Below are 13236 nucleotides of genomic sequence, written 5' to 3'. Positions count from 1 at the left end.
CCTTTGGGGTGTTTTGGGTGTTTGGGGTGTTCTGGAGAGGTTTGTTGTTTCCTTTTCCAGCTGCTTTTGCAGGTGAGGAAACTGAGGCAAACAGGGTTAAGTGATGTCAGGAAGACTCCTCTTTGTGAGTTCAAATCTGGCCTTAAACTTCTAGTTGTATTACCCTGCGCAAGTCATTTAACTCTGTTTGCCTTAGTTTCCTCACCTGTAAAATGAGCTGGAGAAGGAAATGACAAATTATTCTATTATCTCTACTAAGAAAACCCCAAATGCGGTTGTGAAGAGTTGGACACAATGGAAAAAAACCCCCAAAACTGAACAACAACAAATATAAATGTGCCTTGACCCCCTTTGTAGCATCCTAATTAATACTTAAAGAGGTTCCTCTTTGTCCCTCACTTCCCTTCCTGCCCCACCATCCCTTAGTCTTCTGCTTTCCTTGTTTCCTATAATCAGTAAATGTTTGTTTTCAAATATCTGTTTGTGTCTAATTCGAATCAAAGGTATATACTCTAAAGAGAGTTGAATAAGTCTTAAGGTAAATTGTGTTTATACCTTCATAAAATATTTGCATATTTGTACTTACAAGTTAAACATGCTACCTTCAAAGAAGAAATTTTCATTTTTAATCTACTCTTTCTTTTTGTATTATTTTGTGATAACAGAGGCTGCTGTCCAATGAAGAGGAAAAGAACAAAGCAATCATTCAAGAAGTTTGTTTTATGGTATCCTTTTTCTGAAGACTTAAAATGTAAAATCACTTTCCATTTTAATGGTCATAAAGCTTGAGTTAGATGATGAGTTGTAGACCAGACCAGGCCTACATTTCATTGGGCAGCTCACTTTCAACTTGACCTTACTTGACCTGTAGACTGTAGTTCCATAGAAAAAGAGGATTTCTCTTTCTTATATTGAAACCCAGCTTCAATTCAACATGGGTTGCAGCATTATAAATAGTCTTTTTCTCAATAAAAATACACAGGTATATATATACACACACATATATATATTTTATCGTACTAATGTATATATTACTAGGCAGCTGTCATGCTCTTGCTGTCCTCTTGATACCTTTTTTGGATATTATAAAGATTAATAATTACCAACTAAAACCAGGGTTGTAAGTGTCTTGTCTTCTCTTCTTCCTCCTCAGGATTAGGTACTAATAATCCCTGAGTGCCCCTGACTTGATGCTCTCTCAGAGATCAGAGAATACCAAAGTCTTTGTTGCTTTCTCTTGAAGAAGCATTGCTCCAGATTAGCATTGTGTGAGGCTGTATGAGGTGACTGTCTAGGTGGCTTTTGACAGAATACTGTCTTCGGGTAGAGAGTGAAGTTAGGGGCAGCTCTGCCCAGCAAACCGTATATGCCCCTCACATCTCTCCTTCAGAGTTTCTTTGTTTTGTTGTGTACTGTTTGGCCTGACATGCTTGCTTACCATTGCCTAGATTGTCTGCATCTTTTGTGGATTTCCTTCTTTGCTAAAAATAGTTATTGCTCTTTCCTCCGAAGCAGTGCTGAAAGCTCTCTTCTTTTCCATGATGTCTTACCTGACTAGATCAGGCATTATTTCCTTTTTGTCTTCTTATCCCTAGTGCTGAGCACAGGGCCTTGCACGCAATAGTAGGTGGAAAAGTGTGTAGTATACTGGAAAAAGCCTTGAAGTAGGAATCAGAGGAACTGAGTTCCTGTCCTTTCTCTATCACTTGCTTATCTTCTCTTGTGTAAAATGAAAGAGTTGGATGAGATCACTCAGGATTCCCAGTGGCTCTGAATCTATGATCCTATGATTCTATGTTGCCTAATAAATATTCATTTGAAAAAATGGACCTCTTGGACATGTCTTAACACCCAGCTTCGGTTGGCTTGTCCCTGATGTCTGACTCATTCTCTAAGCAAATATTAGTGAAGCACCTACTTTGTGTAGATCACTCTTTACCCAGGGCTCTGAAAGAGGCATAAAATTTAGATAAGACACAGACCCTGCTCTCATGGAACTTAGAGATGTTTAGGGGAATCAGGAACAGTCTTAGTTAATCACTATATCTAATAAGCAATGTGATGTGAGGCCCAAAGGTGGGAGAGATGGCTATTTACTTGGACAAAGGGAAGACTTTATGGATAAGGCATTTGATCTGAGCTATGCATAGTTTTACATATTAAGTTTTGGCTTTGGATTAAACAGTTGTGTGTGGACTGCATTATAAGCTGCCTCATTTCTTCCTGGTTGGTATCCTCATCTACACTTTGGGGTCTGCTACACTGCCTACTTGCATCTTGTGGCTATTTTAGCCCCAACTATAGTTAAGAAAATATTAATATAGTTTAAATTGATGAGCACAGATGTGTTAGTACTCATTTTTTTCCTTTCTCTTTTTACTTTAACCCTTCTATGTCTTGGTTCTTCACTTTCTGCTTCCTTTTCCTCACTTTTCTCTTTGTTAAAATGATAAAGTCATAGCACTCATGGGCACATTTGTATTGAAGTATATTTTCTGTTTAAAAACTTTATTTGGACTGTGGCTACAGATTTGTAGAGATGTCTATATATTTCCTCTTTAACAAATTGACTTCAGAAAAAACTTTCTGGACATCCTAACATTGTCCAGTTCTGCTCTGCTGCGTCAATAGGAAAAGAAGAATCAGATACTGGACAAGCTGAGTTTCTTCTGCTCACCGAACTCTGCAGAGGTATGATTTTCCTTTAGGTTGTCTGTGTTTGTGATTTCTTTTTTTTATGCAGTTGTAAGATACATGTGGGCATTTTCAGTGCCCACAGGCTCCTCTCACAAAATGCTGAAGTATGAAAAGGCAGGGTTTGTTTGAAGCTAGACTCCCACTGTCTGCCAGAAGGGATACTCTTTGTTGGTGTGAAGTTCTTACAAAGAGTGAATAGAAACATGACTCTTTCCAGAGTTAGTGTATTTGCTTCTTGGTTAATAAGAGAATCTACCCTGCCAACTCTTTCTTCTTGCTGGGGTTCTCTTCTCTTGGCCTCTCACTGTTCATTGTTTGTTTTTTGTGAACTGTTTCCACAAATAATGATTTAAACATTTAATCAAATGTTTCTTGAGCATCTTTTGTGTGCCTAGGCAGTATTGTTCATTTGGTGCTGTGAGGTTGTAGAGGATGAGATATGTGACCCATAAAGCCTAGAGAATTATGAGGTATTACGTTAAAGTATTGTGCCTGACCTTAGGGAGCTCATGGGCTGCACTGCAGAGGTAAAGCAAACAGGTGATAAGTCAGGGACTGGTGGAGCCATTAACGCTATCCTGGAATCCTGAAGGGCAATGTTTGATGATTTATCCCTGAGGAATGTGACTGATCAGGGTGGGGGGGGGGGCAAAGTTGTGAGGGTTTATGAAGTAATGATTTGTATGACAGTTTGGTCACATTATCTTGCTGGCAGACTTAAATATGGACAAAAGTATATGTGTTTGGGGGTGGGGTTGGGGGGTGGTAGTAGAGGGAAAGTGGGAAGCCCAGGAGGGACTAGAACTTTCTTTGATCAAACTTTTCCTTCCTTCTCCCATCTTTGTCTTCATCTTTGCTTTCATCTTTTTCTTTCACAGATCCCTCAGAAATCTTTCCCAAACACTAATGACTAAATTCAGTGGCTAGGTCATAGGATCATAGCTTTTGAGGGCCTCTGGAAGGAGCTCCAAGAAAGAGAATGGGAGTAGCCAGCGGTATATATTCTGGCTCTCCTTTCAACCACATGCCTCCTCTTCTCTTCTTGTCCCACTCCATTTTAAAAAACATTCTTTGGAAAGCATTTTTTGTGCCCATTTTATCCCTGATTCTGATTCATTTTAATGAATAGTTTTTTAAGCACCTACTTTGTGCAAGAGATCCTGCTGAGAATGCTTTGCACTAAAAAAAGCCTTATATGATTTGAAGTTTAATTTTCCAGAATATCTGGAAGAAATGAAAATATATGTGAAAGAGTTCTTCTTCGATTCTAACCCTGGTATATATCCTTGTATCATTTCTTAATTTTCAAAAACACAAGTCATCAGTTTATAAAATATTTTATAGAATTATCATATAATTTTTATTTTATCTTTAAGTGTTCTGAAAAAGAAAAAAAAGGTAGGTCTATATGAGAAGCAGGCTGTTATAATTTATTCCATTATTGTTATTCTCAGCTAATGATAAGGACACAGAATGCATGTTAGTAGTGGGGGAAAAATCAAAATTTGAAATAATTATAAAAAGAGTTATATAAAGATCAATAAGTTCTTACATTTTATATAAGAACAGAAAGTGAACAGTTTTCAATTGTGAAGAATTCATGATTAATCCTCTTAATAGAGAGTTCACAGAATTTTATACTTAGAAGAGACTTTAAACACCATCTAACCCAACTTCTACTTGAGGAGGAATTCCCCTACAACGTTATTGAAGGCCTAGATAGTTGGCCTAGCTTGAAGTTAGAGATTTTTTCCATTTACTGAAAGGCATGCTAAGAGTAACATTGTTTCAGGCCCCAGGAAGGGCTTGTTTACACATGGTGAAAATTGTTTCACATTCCCAAATGGGCACATTTTGAATGTGAACTGTGGACACAGATGTTTTCCCATGCCCAGCCAGTATGTGATAGTAGAGCATCATCAATGACTTTTCTCAAATCGTTTCCTTTTGTTTTTTCATAGTCATCTTTATTTTGAAATGTATCCCCTCCCACTTCCCCTATCCAGTAAGCCATCCCAAAGAGGAAAAAAGAAAGAGAAAAAAAAGCATTTCAGCCAAACCAACTAGCAGCTGAATTAACAATGTATGCAGGATTCCACATCCATAGTCCTTTACCTGTACCAAGAAGGGGGAGAGAGATGCATTTCTTCTACTCTTCTTCTGGCCCAAGCTTTTTTGTCATTATGACAACATGGCATTCAGATTCATTTTGAGAAGGGATTCTTTCCATTTACAAATACCTTTTAAATTGCAAACCTTTCTCTATATTTTGCATAATTTTTTGTCTAATTTATTTTCCATCATATTTTATTCTTGTGAACACTTCCTTTAACCTCTTGTAAAGTCTCATCATGCCTCTTTTTCTCAGAAGGCCCTTAGGTACTCTGAGAAGGGAAGGGGCTGCCTATGGTCACTCAGCTAGTTAGTACCAAATCTGAATCCCCTCCAGCTAGTGGAGTGCATTGTTGTTGTAACTGAGATCGCTAGAGCACCTACAATTCAAACGCTGATCACGGCAGGGAAAAATACAATCCACAATTATTAGTATGTTTGGGATCAGTTATCTTTGCTAATAGGAGGGTCTTTGACAGGAGTTTTCTCAAGCCATATATAATTAGTATAATTTGGTAAAAGGTGAGAGATTATGTTTTTCAATTTCTACAAAATTAGAATGATTTACATCAGTGCTTCTTAAAAAGGACTGATTATATTCATTTTCATGCAGCCTCTGTGGCTCTGACCCCTTTTCTCTTAGAATGGTTTTCATGCAGTTCAGTTTACCCTTTTTCCTTCAGTGGGAGTTGTATTAGAGGATTTTATTGGGGTGTGTGTGTGTGTGTGATACTTGATAGTTGTTAGGAGAGGATTGTATAGGGTACAGAAAGTGCTCACCATCTGGAAAGCTTGAGGAACATCATAGCTTGAAAATGTTTGCGAACTCTTGAATTGCAATAGCTCTCTAGAAAATATGCTTATGTGCCAGATGCCATCATGTGATTCTCATATTATTCTAAAGGGAGCAGGGTCTGGAACATGGCAAGTGCCCTCTTTGTGTGTTCCATACTGTCTGGTTCGTTTTCCTCATGATTAGATCTAGAATCCTGTTCAGATGGTGTCACTTACTATTATGTACGTTATTGCTATTTTTTATTTCATTTAGCAGTTGTGCAGTTACTGAACACTTAATAAATCCATGGCTCTGTGCCATGCACTTAGGACCAGTTTTGTGTATCTGACTCTGTCTCCATTGAATGCCGTTGTGATTGGCATAAATCCAAGGGGAAAACTTTTATTCCTTTGTTCTCCTATAATTGCTGGTGATACCTAAACCCAGTTCTTTCACTACTTTGCCCTAATTAGACAGCTTGGATTCTTGTTCTTTGTTGCCCTCTTTTGGCTGTTGTTGGCCTTTGTGAATGCCTTGAGCTTAGAAGAGTTTCTGTTTCTGTTTTTCCTCTAAGTTACCTGTGGAAATATCCATCTCTACCACCTCCCTCATTCCCAAATCGTAGAATTGTTTGTCCCAAGCCTCAGGTAGTACTGTACTATTTAGCATTTTGAAAAAAATTTTTCTTTTGGCTTTTTATAATTTTTAATTTGAAGTATATCCCTCCGTCATTTCAGTGAGGCATCCCTAAGTTTGATGTCATCTTGCATGCTTGTTTACCTTTCCGCAAAGTGAAGCGTTTGTGTATCTTTGGCATTCTTGTTCCTTTATTTGCTTTGGTTTTCTTTACTAGCCTATTGGAGTAATTGATGGCAGTTGGAGGAAGAAATTAGAGCACTCCAGAATAATAAGCCATGGTTCTATACTTGTGTCCCGAACAACTTGGGGTAAGCTTCATGAATGGAGAGAAGAGGGATGGAACTAGGACTTTTGCCTTCTTTTAGCTGCATTATCTGGTAATGTGGTTATAAAGTAGTTTACAAAATATTTTATGTTGTTAAGCTTTGTTCAGAATTCAGAGCTCCAGGAACTCGAAAGTGCCATGTCTGGAATGAGCCATGCTCTTTGGAAGGGATCCCAGGCACTAAGCTATAGATGAAACTCAAAGCTTCAGCTGGGTAGTTGAGTTATGTTGATTCATCAGGTGTTTATAGCATTATGGTTTACTAGAATAAGCCTTTGTCACTGGTTTGTTTACTGGAACAGTGCCTGTCTTGAGATATCTATCTAAATGGTACTGGTCAGGGATGGCCCAGAGATGTAATGTTAAGTCACTGTAGCCCAACAGAGCGTAGTTAACGTAGAAACAGGATTTGTCTTCATCCTTGGCTCACCTGTGACCCAACTCTCAACTAGTAGCAGCCTTGAAATTGGTCCACTTTTGGGGAATGAGGAAAAGACATGCTTTACATCCATTTTTGTTCAGTTGTGAGGTCATGGAATGATTACAAATCACACTGATAAAAATACAATATTTTTGTCAGTTAATTTTTTAATATACAAATTAAAGATAACAGATCATAGGTTTTAGATTTGGAATGGATCTTGGAGGCTGTCTAGTCCAGCCTCATTTTAAGCATATGGAAACTGAGGTTCAGAGATGTTAAATGACACAGAAGCATCAGAGGATGGGTTTGAATCATCAGAGGTTGATGGCATGTGAATGTATGGAAATGAGAACAAGCATTTCACATTTGAAATCTGATCCTCTGATGTGAAGGGCGTGTATAGTTCTTTTCTGCTGCTGCACAGTTGTATCTGTTGTGTTGAACTCTTTGTGACCCCATTTGGAGTTTTCTTGGTATAGCTAAACTGGAGTGGTTTGCCATTTCCTTCTCTAGCTCATTTTTATTGATGAGGAAACTGAGGCAAATAGTATTAAATGACTTGCCTTTTGCTTGCCTACACAGCTAGTAAGTGTCTGAGGATGGCTTTGAACTCACAAAGAAGGGTATTCCTGACTTCAGGCCCAACGCTGTATCTACTGAGTCACCTAGCTGCTCTTTCCACCTTGGTGCTAACAATCACAAGTCATTTTTATAATGCCCTTTCTTACAACGCTGTGAAGTTGGTTGTGAAAGTGTTATATCTGTTTTGTAGATGGGAAAAATGAGCCTTAGGAGGGGCTGTGTACTTTCTCATATCATTATTTGGGATCAGAACTGTAGTCCTGTGACTACTCTTCCCACTATACTGTGCTGCCTCTGCTGGACCTGTATGTTGAAGCTTCAAGTATTTGGCTATGCTTGATTTTCATGGTGAGATGTTTATGTACTTTTCTGGAAATCGAATTGATTCATTTCTCCCCATTCAAATGGTGGACACTCTATTTCAGGTCCTAATTACTTCATGCCTGGGATATTTTGGTAGCTTCCTAATTCATCTCCACGCCTCAAGTTTTTCCTTTCTCCCTTTTCTCTTGTATGAGACAGCTGTTGCGGCAGTGGCTAGAGTGCTGGGCTGAGAGGCAGGAGATCATGAACTCAGATCCAGGCTCTGGCACTTACTTACTGCTTGATTGTGGGCAAACCACTGCCCCTCAGTTTCCTCATATGTGAAATGGGGGTAATAACAGCTCCTACCTCTCAGTGTTGTTGTGAGGGTCAAATGAGATAATACTTATATTTAGCATGCTACTTGGCATATAGTAAGCACTATATAAATGCTCTTTACTTTTTTTCTACTGCCCTCCTTCCCTTCCTTCTTCCTGCAATCTATCCTCTATATGACTGAGTGATATTCTAAAGTATAATTTTGACCATGTCCCTCCTCTCCTTAATAAATTCTAATAACTTCCTTTTTATCTCTAAGATACAATCTCCTTTGGCATTTAAGACATTTCGCAGTCTTTCTTCATGCTATTTTTGTAGGCTTATTGCATTTTTCTTCCCTTCATAAACTCTGTCATTCAGCCAACCTGGCCATTTTGGTGTTCCTCGTACCTGACATTCCATCTCCCATCTCCATTTCTTTCTGTGCCTGAAATGAACTCCCTTCTTACCTTTGTGCCTTAGAATTCCTAATTTCCTTCAAAGTTCGGCAAAAAATACCTGCTCCCACATGAGGCCTTTCCTGATGGCCTGAGCTATAAGTGTGTCTCCCTTTCCATCTCATTACCTTACATTATCCATGTTGTGTCTACTTATATGTTTACATGCTGTCTTCCTCAATATAATATAAATTCCTTCAAGGCAGGAAATATTTCATATTTGTCTTTATGTCTTTGGCATATAGTAGGTGCTTAATAAATGTTTGTTGATTGTTTGATCCTACAGAAGGCAGAATGAAGGACTAACTAAAGACCTCCCTTGATTTGTTTCCTTCACTATCTTATCTGTTCCTACCACCTGGTCTTTCTAATAACCAAAGTCATAAAAATAGCTCTTTTAAGACCAGTCACATCATTGAAAGTATTCAGAGAGGGACATACCTCAAAGTGAAGTTAGACATTTAGCTAATTACCCTAGAGTGTGTGGGAGACAAGGAAGGAAGGGAAAGGGAAGAGGAAGTGGGATATCAGCATTATTCTGGATCATCCTCCCTTTTTTTTTAAGAACTGTAATTTTTTTTGTCAGCCTAGCTATGCTTTCTTAGAATTGAAGAATACTAGTTGTCCATACTGCTGACCTCATGACTAGGAGCAGTACCACTTTGGTTACAGAGTGCTTTCATTTCTGTGACTTTGATTGCTTCTCACACTAACTCTATGAAATAAGTAGTGTAAGTAGTATTTTCTTCCTTTTATAGATAGTAGCTTAAGATTCAGTGCAATGAAATGACTTAATTGTACCTTACAACTAGGAAGTTGTTGTGCTGGGATTCAGATTTCAGGTCTTGGTGATAGTTCTCTGTCCACTAGACAGCACAGTGGTATTGCCTTAACTAGCCTTTAAACTAAACTTCTGGTACCAACTGAATCTTCCTAAAGTGCTGAGCTTAGTAAAGCTTGCATATAACAGGTATTTAAGAAGTTGCTTGATTTTTATTTACTTAGATCTGTTGTATTTGAGAAGCAAAACTGACTTTTTGCTTTCCTAAGTACTCGTGGAAGATCATTTTTAACATTCTGAAAACCTGCTATGAGATACAAGAAACATTTTTTGCTAGTTTGATTGTGGTGGTTTTTTAGTTCACTGATAGAATCCTATTTTAATGAACCTTACAGTTGGCATGTTGTGTCTTAACCATGTTGAAATTGAAGCCCAGGCCCAGGATAGAACTGGAAAGGGTACAGATCGATCAGCTGGTTCTGCTGCCACATTTGTAGATGAGGAAGCTGAGGCTGAGAGGTTGTGACTTGCCCATGGTTATACCCTTAGCTACAGGGCATTGGTCTAATGCATCTATTATATAGACAGGTTGATAACATTATCTGAAGCTAGTGAGTTTGTATGACTTGCCTAAAGTGGGAGACTTTAGCTATAGGGCATGGATCCAATGTAGCTTATATAGATACATTGTATAGCTAGATAGGTACCAATCTGTTGCTAGAGTGTGTCATTGAGCTCCATTTTAAAAACAATTCAGAGGTTAATTGTGCCGTTGTACATGTCCAGTGCTGTACTACTTCCATATCTTGCTTATGTGATTCTCTGTGCTCTTTTCCTTTTGTCTGTTTAAATGCTCCCTGTGCTTTAAGAGTCATCTTAAATATCACTTCCACTGAATCATACAGGTATATGTTTCTTCCTTTTCACATGTCTCACATCACAGTTTGTGACTCTAGTGTACTTAAAGATGATTTTGTATTAGTTTTATATGTCTGTATGTGGGTCTGTGTGTGCATATACATATATACATGTGCACATATATATGTATATGTAGATATGTATAGTACTCTCATACACTAGATTGTGAGCTCCATGAGAGCAGGGACCACATCTTATTAAATCTTGGTATTTCCCCCAGTACTTAGCATGGTTATTGCTCGTGTAGTGGGCCCTTAATACATACGGAAGTTAGAAGTGATTAGATAGAATTTGTAGGGCTGTGAAATAAAAGGGGAGGCAGTAAGTTATATTTGACATCTTCATTTTCTAGTTAACAATTTACGGGATTCCCATTTGCATAGTGATGTGAATTAAATTGACTGTCTTTTATAATAGGGCAACTGGTGGAATTCTTAAAGAAAGTTGAATCCAAAGGCCCTCTCTCCTGTGACACGGTTTTGAAGATATTTTATCAGACATGCAGAGCAGTACAACATATGCATAAACAGAAGCCCCCTATAATCCATCGGGATCTCAAGGTACATACAGCATTTAAAAATCAGAGATGCTGAAGATTGTTATCGAGGGAGATTATTCTTTCTCTCTGGATTTTTGAAAAAAGGTTAAATGTTTCTAGTGATGCTTTTTCAAGGCATTGAGGAATGGAGGGTTGCACAGAAATAAATCTGTCAGATAACTGAAGCTTATCCTTTGCAATTCTGAAATTAATTTGGTTTTTAGCCATTTTTAATCTATTTCTTAAATACGAAGACATACTTCTTGTCTTCATTCTTCACTGACTCTTTTGAATATAATATAAACTTTTCTTGATTTCTCCGGGTCATACTTTATGAACTTCCATAATTAGATTGTGTAGTAAGAGGCCTAGGATTATCTGTGTCTGCACTGAATGGCCCTGCCCTGCGTTTATAGTTCACAGGGCTAGGGACTGTGCTCGTGATTTCATGGAGAGGGGAATTCCTGGATGAAGAACCATCTCTTCTGCTGCTAGTTGAAGAGAGCTGCCTATTTCTCTGCTAAGAGACCTGCTTTGCCCAGAGTCCCGTAGTCAGAATGGGTGAGAGGGGGAACTTGAGCCCTTGTCTGGCTGGTTCTGAGCCCACTTCTCAGTTCACCCTGATATTCTGTAAGCTCCTTGGGAGGAGGGATCTTTTCAGTCCTTATGTTTATATTCCCAGCACCCAGGATAGAGGCTTGCTGATTGATCAGTAGATTATCATTCATGCCAGCTTTTCAGTTTTCTGTCTGTTCTTTGAGCTGCTGTTCTTTGAAATTCTTTCCCATCAACTTCCTTCCTGGTTGGAGCAGGCAATTTACTGCTGAGACTGGGAGATAGGCTGAAAGCCTGCCCACAGAAGGCCCTTTTGTTTCTTCAGGCTTCACTCCCTCTCTTTTTCCTGCTGGGGTTTTAGCTAATTTCCTGGTCTTCAGCTTTGCCCAGCTTTTCTGTTTACCTTCTTTTGCACTTGTATACTTTCTTTTTAGCTTTTTACTGTTTTAGAACCACAGTCCGCCAGTTCTTCACCAGCACTTCTGTCCTCTGGATCATCTCAAAACTCCAAGGCATGCATGTGAGCTGCTTTGTGCTCATTCCAGCTGTTTCTGCTAATGCTTTATTCTTATTCACCTCTTTGTCAGCAAGCATCCATTCTCCATGTGTCTAATTTTTGGTCCCTTTAAATGAATACTCATTCCCTTTAGATAATTGAATGACAAATTGTTGGGTCTCTGCTTAGTGGAGAGGATTTCAACAATTTGCTCATGAGGACTATTCAGGTGATGGCTGCAACCTGTTTGGTGGCAAGGGAGACTGGACAATGTTGCTGTGTATTCTGTGAAAGGAGTATGGAACAGGCTGACATTTGCCCTTATGAAGACTTGTATTCTTGGTCCTCTAAATACTGCCTTTTGAAAGAAATTTCGTCTTTAAATGGGTCTGGGGTGTACAAAATATGACCAAGTTTCTCAAATGTTTTTATGTTTCTAAACCTGATAGCATTTTTTGTTAGGAAGAAGGTACAAAAGATTTTAAATTTAGGTATTGGAGGCTAATTGAAGAAAGTTTTATTTGTACCTTTTAGCTAGAACCTGAATTAAGTATGTTTACATTCTGTGTTTAATTTTTATGTGTACTTCTCCAAAGTTCTTGATAGATGTGACTGCTGGTTAAGGGATCAGCAGTAAATGTACCATATGGTCATTTCCCAAATAATTTTGGTGACTATCACCTTAAGCTTTTTAACCTCTTTAAAATGGAGTGAGAGTATTTGAGGAAGAGCCATGTTGGAGAGATTTTAGATGAATTGTACTGAATTATATCTCACATTCCTTTAAATCTCAATGTTTTGTGTAGTGGTCAGGTATGGCTATCTTCTAGAGCACCTAAGACCCTTTCTCCCCTACATCCAGGCCATTTCCCCAAGGATGTGTAGGTGGAGTTGTATCTTTGTCCCATTTTTTTGCTGGCAAGGAGTTTTTCTTTTGTCTTCCCTTATAGAGCATGAAGAAGTAATAAGTAATCTTCCCTTCTTTCCCCTCTGTTCTTACTCAGCATAGCTAAGCCTTCAGATAGTGTAGGTTCATTCACCTTTTGCTTAGTCCTAGAGGCCATCATTTGGGGGAAAGGGGTCTCCTTCCTTCCTGATGTCCTCCAAGGACTATTTTTGCTCTTGCTTTCTCAGGCCATCATCTTGCTCTCCCACACTGGGAGAGGGGTTTTGATGAAATTTTCAGGAGTTCAGGACTGAAATGGATTTTTTCTTGACGAGGTATGCTTGTGGAGGAGAGGCGATTAATTAGGCAGGAGAAGAGTACATCTAAAAATTGGGGAAGAAGCAACTTATATTTTAGGGAGAGGGAAAT

General features: G+C 38.6%; 1 protein-coding gene across 5 annotated transcripts in view; it reads left to right on the top strand.

The window, feature by feature from the left end:
* Nucleotides 1-13236, top strand: part of GAK (cyclin G associated kinase) — a 140848-nt gene that overhangs the window by 18441 nt on the left and 109171 nt on the right. For 4 of the 5 annotated variants that reach the window (XM_072619743.1, XM_072619746.1, XM_072619744.1 and 1 more), the window contains exons 3-5: nucleotides 666-725; nucleotides 2577-2691; nucleotides 10750-10892. In XM_072619743.1, the coding sequence (XP_072475844.1) occupies nucleotides 666-725; nucleotides 2577-2691; nucleotides 10750-10892 (318 nt within the window). Of the gene's footprint in view, nucleotides 1-665; nucleotides 726-2576; nucleotides 2692-10749; nucleotides 10893-13236 lie in introns of those variants that run through there. The other variant, XM_072619747.1, reaches the window with a different exon arrangement.

Source organism: Notamacropus eugenii, chromosome 6 (assembly GCF_028372415.1).
Source record: "Notamacropus eugenii isolate mMacEug1 chromosome 6, mMacEug1.pri_v2, whole genome shotgun sequence".
NCBI lineage: Eukaryota > Metazoa > Chordata > Mammalia > Diprotodontia > Macropodidae > Notamacropus > Notamacropus eugenii.
This window is presented reverse-complemented; position numbering and strand designations above follow the sequence as displayed.